Below are 14,352 nucleotides of genomic sequence, written 5' to 3' on the forward strand. Positions count from 1 at the left end.
GGCGCGGTCGGCGGGCTGTTTCTGAAACCGCACTATAATCGGAATTTCCCTTCGCATGCCTGCATTTTAAGCGGTATGTAATTACATGGAGTTCTATGGGAGGCGAACCGGTGGATTAGAAAAGCCGCGTTATGCCCGGTCCTGCACTATAAGCGGTTACGTTGTAAGTGGTCTGTACTGTAGTGCGGATTTTCGTGACTCCCGCGACATACGTTATATGCGGTCTACACTGTACTCCTGAGTCCTACCGCTCGGTGACGCTATGCTAGCCCTTTTTTTCCTTTTAGCTGCACGTCATCACCATCATCATTATTATTATTTTGCTTTGTTTCCTTTCGCTTTCGCATCGCCAGTTGACATTTTGCACTCGTGGATTTGAGCCTCTCATCTCGTTCCTCATATCAGCAGAAAATGAGGCTCTGACGACGACTACCGCCCGCAACCATTGACAGCGGACATTACGAACGGATTAACATTGCTGTTGAATGTCTACAACGGGAACACAATGCTCGCGCAAATGCAAGCAGACATGATCGCGAGCAGGCGTAACATGAAGCAAACCGCTATGGACGGATTTTTGAAGCCTGCTTAGGCGTAATAAAGGCAAGTTTTTTCATCTACCGACTTTTCGGACTGCTTGATTATTCGGACCATTTCAGGGGTCCCCTCCAAGTCCGAATAATTGGCCGGCGACTGTATTTTATAATATTGTGAGAAAATAGAGTATAGAGGAGACAGTTCCGTGTGCTCGGTAAAGGCAAAAGTAAAGCTCAACAGAGTGAAATGCACAGGACATATGCTCCTGCTTTGCCCTTTGCACTCCAGTTTTATACATTTGCAGATGATATTCGTGGCCCTAGCACAATCCTTTATAACTGCCAGCTGTGAACTCAAAAACGGCAGGACTGCAATGAGGCAAATAAAATCTTAATGTTTTCAAGGGGTGCTCAGTAACTTTTTGCGTATTACGGAGAAAAGTGGTGATTTTTAAGAGACGTAAAAAGATTTTATTTTAAGAAACACGTTGCTAAATATGATACATCAAAGTGCGGCCAATAAACTGCTTTTTACATGAAAATAAGGTTTATATTTATGTCTGAAAAAAGTTCAATTCAAATACTGAACTCTGGATTTGTGCAAAAATGAGGACAAGAAGTTTAATCATTCCTGGCTGTATTAAATCATACTATGACTTTTAAAAGTCCTAAAGTACAGAGTGTGTCCAATACACACCACTATCACTTCTGTAAGTTAGAAAGCTCCAGCTGATACTGTCTTTTTCGTCTGTCGGAACATGTGCATCTGTGGCGTCATGCCTTTCAAAGACGCTGTCATGCGGGGGTGCATGTCTTCAAGAACACTTTTGTTTTTGCACAAGACCTTGATTCTTCATAGCACTGCTCTGGCTACTCCTCTGCTGGTATTTTTATGGCTTGCAGCACACAAAAAATGTGTACCCTGGCTCAGGACAGCCTATACTTTGTTTCAGCTTAAGTCCAGACGCATCAAGCAGCATCAAGAACGCGAGTCATCAGGCTTTTTTTGTTCATGATTGGTTCAGCGGTTATAAAACAGGTACAGAAACACGGCAAACACCGTAATGGCACACTTATGTCGCTGTCAGATTGGTCCATCAGCTCGTAGCGTCGGATGACAATCTCCAATGAGCACCCGTCGATATTCTGCAGCTCGGAAATGAAATGTTGCTGCAGGAGCTCAAGTCAATTGATCCGACATCATCCACAGTCCTCACTGCCGCTGTCGTCCAAAAAACAAGCAGCAAAAGTAGCTATATGGTGCGATGAGGCTATTTTTGTAGCAATCCCTAATGACACCAGGATGCCATGTTTGACAGGTGCCATCAATGCAAAGATTTATTTCTGATAACTCACCAGCCTGGGAGAGAGCATAAAACAAAATCAAAATTGAAGCTGTAGTTCTTCGGCTATTCACGAGATGGCGCAGTGTGTTCAAGGCGCCGAATTTGAAGCCTGGCAGTGCGCGAAATCCATTGATCACGGGGGATTGATGGCCAATGGGTGTGGTACGGAAAGAGTTCAATCAACAGAGGTTCCAACAAAGAGGGATTTTTTGAGCTAGCGATGAATTTGCTTATAGTATTCCTATATACAGTATAGACCACTTACAATGTAACCGCTTATAGTGCAGGACCGGGTATAGCGCGGTTTTTTTAAACCACCGGTTCGTCTCCCATAGAACTCTATGTAATTACATACCGCTTAAAATGCAGGCGCGCGAAGGGAAATACCGGTTATAGTGCGGTTTCTGGCACAGCCCGCCGGCCGCGCCGACGACCGGAGCAGCGAGCACGCTTCCCTGTGCGACACTAGATAACGGCGCTGACGGCGGGAGCAGCAAGCGGCACTCGCGTGGCAGTTGCTCCACAGCCGAGTTGCTCGAAGAAGCGAAAGGCTTCAGTTGCCATAGCGACGGAGGGACGCACGCACGTGTCGTTCACGTGCATGCGTCCCTCCGCTGCGTTGGAAACAAACAACCACAGCGACAGACCAATCGCAGGTCGAGGAGAAGTGTTGCGCGCGTTACATGCCGGTCGCGGGCCGGCTGCTTCTATCCGCAAGCACGGCGTCGGTTGTGATCGTCGTCGTAGACGGCGTTCATCTCATCGTTCCGCGTAAAAGCGCTATCCTTGACTGTGAATTTTCGTTGTGTGTCGCTATGATAACCCAGCACGTGCTAGAAGGGAAGATCCACCTACTCGTGCGGCGATGTCGTGGCGGCGCTCTCAAGACGGCAGAAACGCCTGTGTCGTCGTGTTTGTTTACTTCGACTACAGTGGTGATTTCTAAGCATTTGTGTCCTCGAACATCGCCCGGATTTCTTATTTGGCGCATTTCATGCGTGCGCTCAAGTTCAAGGTATTACTGGCGCGTACCGTGTGAAGGATGCGAATTTTCACGCGTTTTCACCTCCGGAGAAAAGTGATTAGGGTTAGCAATCCTGAACGCTCTCAACGTCCGTCCGCAACCCGCGACGCCGTTAAAAGGCTGCGCCAGGCAAAAGCTGCTATTTCTTTCAAAATGTGTAACAAACTTGAGACAGAACTGTACTAGTCAGGTGAAATAAAGACTTTCCTCAAACTAAGCTTTATTTTTCATTTAACATAAAATAAATTCTTTTCACAAGTGTAAGTTGTCTCATGGCATGTATTTTGGCCTGAAAAATTGATGTTTTGGTTATAGTGCGGTACCGCTTATAGTGCGGATTTTCGCGACTCCCGCGACATACGTTATATGCGGTCTACACTGTAGCAGGCAGCTAGGTCTGGAGAGCCTGCACTGCCAGGATGCAGAAAACCTCTCGTTATCCACAAACTAATACCGAAAAAGACGTCTTCTCCTGCGCCTTTTTCCTTCGACTTTAAAGTTTTCTATTTTTTCTCCCACCACAGTCTTGGGTTTTAAACATCATGATTAACTACCACCAGCTAGCCTGCCTGCGCACTCACTGCCTTTTCATTAATCAAAAGTAATCCTGTGCAATGTGCTTACCCGATAGAGTGTAAAACTGTTCCAGCTTCCATTGCCTTGTCTAAAACTGACATCATTCGTGACAGATTTCAGCTCTCCCCTAAAATGGCGATTTTGGGGTTCTGGTTGAGTTTATTTTATTTTATTTATTTCTCGTTGTCTTTGTATACAGGATGATGGCGACGAGTTCCTCTACACGGGGAGCGGGGGCCGCGACCTTTCGGGCAACAAGCGTACAGCCGAGCAGTCTTGCAACCAGGAGCTCACCAAGTACAACAAGTGAGCGAGCCAGCCTGCTTGGTGGAAACACCAGGGATACTCTGGGGCCGCTTAAGATCACGTCCGCAGAAGGATGGCCGAAGCCCGACAGAAGGCAATGAGCGCGTGTTGGAGACGGAGCCAATCCTGCAGATCTTGTAATATACCGAGATGCCCCACCCCCATAAGATAGCCCATTTTTACTAATTGCTGGGCCCTGGCCAATGGTGACCTGGGCAAAAACAGTGTTACTTAACCATGGTGAGAAATAAGCGAACATTGCTGAGTCGGAAAGACAGTGGTTTTTGCTTCATCGCCCCTTTCTGCGATCGCAAGATTCGAGGGTCACAAAATCTGAAACTAAAATTTTTTCACCTTTTTTTATGGCACATTGAAAGTTAGCTCACCCCTTATTTTCTTCTGATTTGCTATCGATTTTAGGCGGGCTATATATCTCCGGATATTACGGTAAATGCAAGCACTGCCAAAATATTACACTAATGAAAAACCGCGATCCACTTTGAAACCAGTATTAAAAATGCTATCACCAGCTTCTCAGTGGACACTCAGCAAGTTTGCTATTTGTCAAGCAACCTTGTGCCTCGATGTCATGCTGCTACTTTTGTTCTCAAGGAGGTAACTTGTTTGTACCGCCGCTTCTTTCGCCATGTTTTTCTGCTGCGTTTTCAGCCGTCCTAGCGGATGATTTCTGCTTGTTATGTTATGTTTTAGCGGCCGTAGTTTGGAAGTGCTCCTCATTGATTGCGAATGAAGGTTAATAACTCCTTGCTTGAACTGTCTGCGATACTGTGTGCGGCCCACAAGGTGCACGAAGAGGCACGTCAAGGACCACGCCAGGCGGGAGAACGTATGGTTGTCTACCCCCACAGCAGAGAGGCGATTAGGCGCCTTGGCAACACCCCCAGGATGGGCACACTTGCCTGCGACATCAAGACCATGAGCTCAATGCTCCTCAGACACTACGGCGTGGAGGTGAGGGTGGACTGGGTACCGGGACACACAGCGAACGTCGGCAACGAAGCCACGCACGCTTTGGTAAGCAAGAAGGAAACAAACGCTTCGTCCCGGCGCTCCAGGCCCTTCCCGCACCCTACGACCCCCATCCGACCGCCCGCTTTGGTGCAGCCAAGCCAGAACGAAGACATACCCTTAAGGAGCAAGTTCCGGCGAACGATCTCCCGCTGCCGCCAAGCTTGCCACGTGGAGCTCGGGTTCTAATCCACAAGGCCCGCGCAGGGGCTGCGCTAATTGAGGACATACTAGCCCAATAGCGGACTTATCGGAAAGAACTCTGACTTGGACGAAGAGGTTGCGCCCGCTGTATCGTGTTCATCGTGTACAATGGGTGCCCGCCTGACCGTTGAGCACATGCTGTGGGACTGTCCTGGCTACCAGAATCTCCGGCAGCAGCACCTCCCGCGACACGTTCAGACTTTCCTCGAGTGGACCACTCCAGGTAATGATGACCAGACCCTGGACACACTGCTCTCCCCGCGGAGGTTTGCAAGTGCCGCGGGCATCGACTGTCGTATGTGATCTCCTCCCCCTCCCCCCACTCCCCCCATTAGGCCTAGGAGACAGCCCTTTCCAAATAAGGAATTTTCATCATTCAACTCCCTGCTGGCTCAAGCGTGTCGTAGTGCCGAAGATGGCATTCACTGGCGGTCTTAGTTTAGTCCGTTCCTGCTCAGCACGAGCTTACGATTAGCTTCCACGGTGCTTCTGCAACGTGCATTGCATACCACTAAGTTTGTAGTTCTTCTCAGGGGATAAGTGGTGGCTCATTCTTAGCCTGTGCTGGGCCTGCGTTCATTGTGGAGAACTCGCTTTTTGGCCGGCAACTACAGATGTTCGATGTCTACGAAGCAACGCAGTAAAACAGCCGTAGCACCTTACTTGACTGATCGGAACCGTTCTTGACTTGACTGATCGGAACCAGTCTCATGTTTTGCTGTATTGCAGTATGAGCTTTGCGTCGCATGATGGCCATGCAGCTGATCACAAGGGTTACCATATGCTTGAGCTGGTAGTTTTGATTTCATTGTAGACCCCTAAACAAAACTTTGAGATGAGATATCTACTAAGCTATACGAGGCATCAAAAAAAAAAAAAAAAAACTGACACCTCGTAATTCAGGGACACTTCCTTCACTAAAACCCATGGTAACCACAAAATCAAGGAAAAGAACAGTAGTAACCCTTTAAGGGGAGGCACTCCCTTGGAGGGTCTACTTTTAAGTATTTCTGCCAGGTCAATCAAGCATGAAAACTTGGGAGAGTACACCAACTTCTAACAAAAAAGGTCTATTTTCTGACAAGTTACAGCCTTTTTTGTTGAAAAAAAAAAAATGTACATTTAGCAGTGCCGAGGGAAAAAACTATCGTTGCAAAATATGAATAAAATGCCACAATTTTTTGCTGGGATATAACACTGAATGGCTAAACTAATCGGTAGTAGGCTTGAAATAATTTTTAAGGCCATATTTCACGTAAAAAGGAACTTTCAATAATGGTATCAATTTTTCATTCTTTTTGATTTGCAAGAGTCAAAATTTTTGTGTGAACAAATAATAATTTGCAAAACGTAAGCACATAGCCGAGTTCTCCGACAAATTTTACGCCAGAAAAGTCATGCATTAGACATGGGGGTGCTAAACTTGTGGAACGATAGTTTGAGCTGTGAAAAAATGGTGAGAACATGAAGCCAAGAAAACTCGTTTGAAAGCTCCCACAGTGTTTTACTTTAGATGGGGCTTGCCATTTCATCTAAAGTGCTCCAGTGACAGATGTCAATCCTTCCTTTGCATAGTCCCTCTGTGCCTTAGCCTTGGCTTCTATCTTTCTTCTTCTTCTTCTTTTTTTTTTTTTTTTTTTTTTTTTAGGGCATTTTGGAGGATTCGAGCACTTTCACTTGGGCCTTCGCAACCTTCGTCCTGGTGGCCCTCTCTCCGTACGATGCTTATGGTGAATTCCGCTCGCAAATCTTGAGCGCTCCAAAAGCGCTCAAATTGGAGCGCTCATATTCCGCTCGCAGATCTGGCTCGAGCTGGTCATTTTTCCCTCGTAGATCTCTCGCAACGCCCGCTCCACGGAGCGCCTCAAACCCTGCCGAACTTGCTCTGCGGGATTTCACAGATCTTTCCGGAAGTAGACAGAGCGCCTTCGCCATTTCCTTCTAAATCTGCAGTGCACATGCGCGGCGAGGTTGGCGGGCCAGTCGGGCCACGGTTGGGTCGTCGAGTTTGATCTGTTCGGGTGCGTCGGTTGTTTACGTGGGATTGTGACGGCTTGAACGCTTCCACCTCGCGTAGATCAGGGATACAAAGCCAGGACTGTGGGGCGTGGTAAATCGTAAGCGCTGACATCTGTGATCGTGAGAGGAAGAACGAGAAAAAGAGCGACAGAAAAGCCGGAGGCAGACGCAAGGTTAGGCCTGTTCATTCTGCAGCCAATGATTGTTTACCTTTTTACACTGCATTCTGCCGGCATTTTCCTGTGCAATAAAGCAAGAAGAGATTAGGCAAACCGTGCAAGTGATGGTTTGTTACCTCTGTGTTTATTAAAGTCGTACCAGAAATCTGAACTCCACTGCTGGCAATCGCTGTCCGTCCCCTGCCGCTTCGACGCAGCCGAAAGGTATGCGACGGTGCCGAATGTGGACGTCTTCGTTATTTGCAACATGAGTGCCATAGTACGTATTACTTTGCCCGGCCTGGTGTCTCGTGTTATTTCTGCGTCTGAAAGATCAGTCGGCTGAGGCGTTGGTGGGCTTGTCAAGTTCGATCAGCGGCCATTTTAAACGGCGGAGGGGGAAGCGGTGGGGAGGGGTGTAGGGGAGGTCGCTCTAAGAATGCGAGTTTATCCTCCGCTCGTCGATTCGGAGCGGGTCCCACGAAGCGGAATTTTGCCTCCCTCGCGAATTTTGTAAAGTGCTCCGAATCTATGAGTGGAATTCACCATTAGTGGCTCGTTGGCTGGGTGCCCATTTCCGACAAAGCTTCCTCGATTCTTTGAGTCCCCAGGTTAAACTCAAGGACTGCGAGTGCCTCGGCAAAGCTCCACGGGAGGCAAACTCCACCTTGGGGCACCTCTTCCACACCAAGGCATTGAAGCTCTCTTTGTTTCACATCTCGTGCTACAGGTTGGCCACAGGACAACAAATGTAAGGTGGACGCACTTCCCGGTCTCTGACAGTTCGAGAAAAGATACCGTGCACTAAGGGCACAACAAAGCACTCACAAATGCTTTGATGCTGGACACGTCAAGCAAGCGGTAGTCGTCGAGCTCTTCGCTTTCGGTTAGGCCTAGCTGCTTCTCGGGATCATCGGATTTGGGATCGTCTGTCGAGGGCACATAGAGCAACTAGTGAACGGAACGACTGACCGAAATCACACGCTAGGAGACCGTTATAACGTCATGTGGCTCGTCCTAGCGAGATGGAGCTCTTTGTTTCGCCAACGTGACCAATAAGAGCGTGCGCAGACATGTTTTCTACAGTGTTTTACGGTCTGTGAGCACAATATCACAAACAATGCTCTGAACAGAATGAAAGAGGGTGAGATGCTTATTCCAACAGGGGTTCCTGTCCACGCTAATCCTAAAAAACATGGAGGGAGCGCGCTTTGAAAATAGTTAATTTGTGTGATCAAATGCATCATCAACACACACGCACGGCTGCCAGCACGTTGAAAATTCTTTTTTTCGGAGTAAATACTTTACTTAGAGCAATAAAACTTTTGGACAGCATCCTTTACAAGTTCTGAAAGCTGATCCGCCTATTTTCCAAAAGCGTGAGATTTTTTTAAAAGATCGCCATTCCTAGGGTGTGTTTTTCCTTGAAACGAGCAAGTGCTGAATTACTGCCTGATCTTGTTTGATGATGACGCAAGCTTGTGGGCCTCGTGTTGCGCAGGTCACTGGCGCGCAATTGTGCGGCTGAGTTAAATGCCAAGGACGGCGCAGAAGCCAAGGACTGGCGGGCCGGGAAGCCCGTGCGAGTCCTGCGAAGCTACAAGGGACGCAAGCATTCCAAGTACTGCCCAGAAGAAGGCTGCCGCTACGACGGCATCTACAAGGTGGGCCGTCAATCTTCAATCGGGTTGTGGCAGTAATTGGGCTGGTAGCAAAACTAGTACACCAGCTAATTTCAGTCTCAATAACAGCTGGACCTGCTCACTGTGAACTCTGAAGAAAACTTTGCCTTTTTAAAGCATTCAAACCTCAATTTAATGAAATTTGCGCACTAAAAAGCTCCTTTATGCACTTCTCCAACTCCCATGAAATACATTGTGTTTTAATGCAGAATATTTTATGTGGCTGGTACCTAACCATATCCGGTGAGGTACCAGGCATTAGAAGTCGACAGGCCGACTGCCAGCGGAGCACTGATGCGTCTCTCAGTTCACTGATTGGATACGAGTGCCAGCCAAACCTCTTCCTCGAGTGCCTCCGTGGTACTCACAGCAGGGGTAAAATATCACATGGTCAGACATACAGCGGCGCTTTGCTCCTTAAAACGAGTGCGCTCTGGGCTTCCCCAGAGAAAAAGAACGCAAAAAAAGCAGACAAAAAAATAGTTCCTTGTTGCAATGGGTTTCTGAGTGTTTGGTGGCTCTTTCTTTAAGCTGGTGCCAGAGCTCTGCTCTGTGCTGCCGCGTTCTAGTTGTTCTGTTTACCGCACGTTCCGTCTACTGCATCTCACACTTCAACAGGCTGCGAGAAAGTCACAGTTACGCTGCAACCGCAAAAGATGGCGCCCACAAGTAAGACATCCAAGGAACGCTCACACACATACTTTGCATAACACAGGGACGGTTCTCGCCATCCGGTCTACACATCTATGCACCGTTTCTCAACACTGACACACCACATTCTGTGTTGCTGCTACCTTTGCCATGCTAGTACTGCGAAGGGGCGACTTTTTTTGTTCTCGATTTTATAAGCTGGCAGTCACTCGTATAATGGCTACTGCATTATCTACGCTAAAGGCCATTGCCTAGCATCCGTAGTATCTTCCAAATTGTCTTTCTGGAAGCAAGACATAGGATGTCATTTCGAGGTAAACTGACTTCCCTTCGTCTATTTTTAGAGTTATTGTTTGCCCTGGTTATGAATAAAGCCCGACCGTCCACTTTCCTGCAGAGCACACAGAGAGCTAATCATGGTCATTTTTGTCCAAGACTGAAAACAACAAAGCACGGGTGACGCTCTGGTACAAATGGTGGCCGACTCTGAAGCTCAGTGCGGCTCACCATTCTGGAATAAATCCCAGTGTTCGGGTTTTCAGTCTTTTCGGTACCTCTTAGTTAACTACTTTCCCATCGAAATCGCTACGGTTGTACATCCGAAGGTTTGACGGAAAAGCAGACGCGGAGGCCTCGTTTGAGGAAAGGTGGACTCGGACGAGGTCTATGTGGCGGTGTACGAACGAAGGAGCACGAGTCCAGCGAAGCCAACGGCCGTCGTGTGCGCAGGTGGTGAAGTACTGGCCAGAGAAAGGCAAGTCCGGGTTCATTGTCTGGCGTTTCCTGCTCCGGAGGGACGACCCCACCCCTCCCCCTTGGACTTCCGCTGGCAAGAAGCACATAGAGGAGCTGGGCCTCACAATGCAGGTGGGGGCCATTTCTCTGTGGCTTCGATGGTTCGGCTGCTCGTACAGAGTTTGTAATAAATCCTAGGTTCCAAAACTAGGTGCATAAAAGCCCAGTGGTTTGCCAGTGCACTCACTGCCAAGAGTTAGTTGAACACTCATTGTTTTAAGTTTTTTTCTCTTCCCCATCCACATACTTTGCATAAACTTTTTGCCGCTACGTTGGCAACAGTAGCAGCATGGTTTCTCTGATGCTGTAAAAAAAAGGGGGGGGGGGGGGTGAAAACTATAGGGAAGACAAACAGACTTTTCTCCTCTTCCCTTCTGTTTGACAGTGCTGGGTTGGTTAGAACATGGGCCCCAGGTGTAACACTGATGCAGCACTTTTGTCCAGTCTATGCCCCGCTCTGGCCTCCGCTTGGCGACACGGATAATCCTTAGCTATGGCCTTGTTTTCTAGAGGGTGTGGCCCTCTTCACACCTCTCCGATCAGCAGTTCAGTTTACGGTACAGTGGGTGCTATGCTAGCCCTGCCAACATTTCACCGATAAGTGACAGTGTCCAGGAAGCTGCTTTTCTATTTTCTGTACACAGGCATAGTTAATATCCACTGATGCATCACAGCGAAGGAAAAACCTTCACCTTTCTTTTTTGTGGGTGCAGTATCACTAAAGAGATTCTTAATTGAAATATTATTAAATTCTATGCCAGTCTTTTTTTTTTTTTTTTTAAGTTTGAAGCCCACTAACATGCCTTTTTCTATGGTGGCATTTTTTTTTCCACATATGCTTGGGAAGAAAGTGTAGTGCTGCCTTTCTGGCGCCATGAATGAGAGTATATAGGGATGATTTCATCTCAAATTGTGCATGTTGACGGAAACTTTGCGACTAGAACAAAAGTGCAAATTAAAACTGCAAAAATATTTTTGTTCTTAAGTTTTGGGTCTTGAAAGGGCAGAAGGCAGGTCTCGCCATTTTTGCAGTTTTCACGAGTGACACATTTTGGAGTCTTGCCACGTTTAGGTTATTTCTTTCACAACAATGATAGCTTTTATTGCTGCTTTATAAAACATATGCAAAGGAAAAGAGGTTTCTTTTAAACAGCTTAATTGGAAAAAGGGTATCAACAAAATCATTTAAAAATGGGGAAAAAAATTTAGAGCTATATTTATGGCACGAAACGAATTTTTAGTTGGCTCCCGCGGGACCCTGTGGAAAAATGGCTGCTATGGTTGTGGTGCTTGCACTTTTTCAGGAGCTTCCTATGGGCTCAACAAAAAAAAAATGATGATTAATAAGTAACTTTTAGAGACCATAGAAAGATGGCGAAAAAGTGCAAGCACCACATGATAGACCTGTGCACCAGTCAGAAATTGATGGCGGCGACCTCCAGATTGCTTTCTTTTCGCGACAACATGGAGAAACGCCTTCAGCCGGCGGCATGCCATGCTCAGCGTACGGTGGCAGCGGGGGTGTTCTGGGGACTTCAGCGGCGGCGCTGAACGGCTCCAGCGTATCTTGCGGCAGCAGCGGCACAGCGCAATGGCGCACAGGTCTACCACGTGACTAGTGGCAGCTGCCGTGGGCGCCAACTACAAATAAATATAGCTCTAAGAAAAATTTCTTGACAATGTCATAAAAATTTATATTATAACATCTTTTTCCATCCATCATGTTTTAAAAATGTTTTTTCCTGTGCATACGCTTTTTAAAACTTTGTATACATGGGTTCCAGTTCTTTAGAAATGTGTTTTTATTTGATTTTATGAAATAAAAATTCTTGAATCTTGCACATTTGACAATAACGGGCCAAGTTTGAATCGAAGTAGGTTTCGATGTACAAATATGTAAGGGATTAGAAACGTCTAATGAAAGCTCTTATCTAAGCCTATTTAAAAACGATAATATTGTTAATTTAAGCGTGCTTTATATAGAAGATACAACACTAAATTTCAGAACAAAAGGTAAAAATACAAAATTTTTTCAGTTTTTTAAGAATATGTAATTTTTATGTGAAAAGTTTTTTTTAATGTGTTTTCATATGTGCAATAAAATTTCTAATAAAATATGCATACAGCTTCGTTAAGAACAGATGTCTCTGGGTGAGAAACTTACTTCGATCCCAGAGGCTGTGCAATACCACCAATATTGCACTGCCTCCAGGCTAAAGAGCCTCGGTTAGGGCTTGCACAGAGCCATATATGTAGAGAGTTTGGCCATTCGTTGGGAAGTATAGGAGACAAATCAGGAGGCGCCATTGGCCTAAAGCGGGCTGGGCGTGTTCCAAGGAGTCTTCAGAAATTCGAATGTGACCAACCAGAAGCCGGAAATAATACCCTGGCAGTGGTCGTGAGAAACAAACCTGATAACTGCATCGGAGTAACTCTCAGTGATTGAAAATATGGTGCACGTGATGTTTCGATCACGCTCATCCAGAATGATGGTGGAAGAGTGCGACTAGCGGAACGATCGACATAATCCTTACACCAAGCGCCGAGGGCTGGGAATCTGCCGTCCGAGCGGTCGCACTCTGTCCGAGCAAAACAGAGTTGAGCGGCGCATTCGTTTCTTACAACTTTCTGCATGATCATGATCAAAACATCACGTGCACCCTACTTTCAACCACAAAGAGTAACTACACTTACGCGCTTATCCAAATTATATGTGAAGATATACCTTTGATCAGAACTGTTTCTCGCTACCACCACTAGGGGATTCTTTTCGGCTTCTGGTTGGTCAAGAGAGCGTGCCAAGTCCTCTTTCCGAGTCTGGTGCGCGCCCGTCTCTGCCCGTGCCTCCCATTGACCGTATCTCTCTAGCCGCGGCAACTGTGGCCCTGTGGCAGTCAGTTTTTCACGCCGCGGCAGCTAGAAGCGCGACTACCTCGGCTGCGCAAAGGAGTTGTTTGTGGCTTAATGGAATGTGGTCTCAGGTTGTAGAATGGAATATCAAGGTGTTCTTTCATTAATTATTTTTACTGCCACCTGAGCGACGGAAACGCCACAGTGTTGTTTACCTCATTGTCCCTCGATATTTTTTAAAATTCAGGGACCTTACTACTTTGAGCGCGGCGCTTGTATTCGCATCGTCAGCCGCGGCCCAAGAGAGCATTCGCACTATCCCAAAATGTAACGCATTGCAAATAAAACTTTTCAGTCGAGGTTTCTAAAAAAAAAATTGTATCATCTTGGAATTCGGATGAACCGTGACCGCGTCATTGAGATTGTACTGTGACTGCCCGTTTAGTGTCTCTGGAGCTAAGGAAGGTCTGTGTGTTGCAGTATCCCGAGGGGTACCAAGAGCCTCAGAATGGGGAAGAACACAACTCGGAGAATGAAGTTCCTGCCAAGAAGGGAAAGCGCTCCCGAGGTAAGTGCTTCCGTTGGTGCTACCCCCTCTGGCGCCTGCAGGGGGTGCTGGGACATTCAGCCAGAGTGTCCCAGTTTAGAGGGATAATTTCTGCTACACTTAGTTTTACCTTGCGTTAAACCGCAGTGGATCCTTCAAGCCATCCTAGCCAATCCCGCGCATCACTGCACCCCTCCCAAAGGTCACATGATGCTCATACAACATTGCATTGGCTTCAAATGCTCCCCATGTCCCTTGAAGTTTCTCGTGTAATGGCAAGAAGTACAAATGTTTACAAAAATTCCAAAAGAAATTTTTTTTTTTTATGGATAATGATGAAAAGAGTTTTATCTTTTGCTCAGACTTTCTTTGAATCTTCTATCTAAAAAGGAGGGAATACGATTGAGTTGGCTGGCAGTGTCTCCTTCCCTCGGAATTGAGGAGGAACAACGGGACGGGTCAGAAGGTTTTCGAAAGAGGTAGACTTTATCTTGTATCACTACCAGCACTCTGTTTTATTGAAGGATCTTATTTGACCTTTTGTGCATTTCGTATTTAGGGATTTTCGGTGCGATGCGATTTCTAAATGGAATGTCTCTTGTTGGCACTATCAATCCAAATACACAATT

General features: G+C 46.7%; 1 protein-coding gene across 1 annotated transcript in view; it reads left to right on the plus strand.

Moving 5' to 3' along the window:
• Window positions 1–14,352, plus strand: part of LOC8027314 (E3 ubiquitin-protein ligase UHRF1) — a 101,886-nt gene that overhangs the window by 80,250 nt on the left and 7,284 nt on the right. The window contains exons 11-14 of the mRNA XM_040222278.3: window positions 3,682–3,788; window positions 8,700–8,862; window positions 10,261–10,398; window positions 13,657–13,744. Of these exons, the coding sequence (XP_040078212.1) occupies window positions 3,682–3,788; window positions 8,700–8,862; window positions 10,261–10,398; window positions 13,657–13,744 (496 nt within the window). The remainder of the gene's footprint in view (window positions 1–3,681; window positions 3,789–8,699; window positions 8,863–10,260; window positions 10,399–13,656; window positions 13,745–14,352) is intronic.

This window comes from Ixodes scapularis, unplaced genomic scaffold, assembly GCF_016920785.2.
Source record: "Ixodes scapularis isolate PalLabHiFi unplaced genomic scaffold, ASM1692078v2 PGA_scaffold3__209_contigs__length_174095766, whole genome shotgun sequence".
In the NCBI taxonomy this organism is placed as follows: Eukaryota; Metazoa; Arthropoda; class Arachnida; order Ixodida; family Ixodidae; genus Ixodes; species Ixodes scapularis.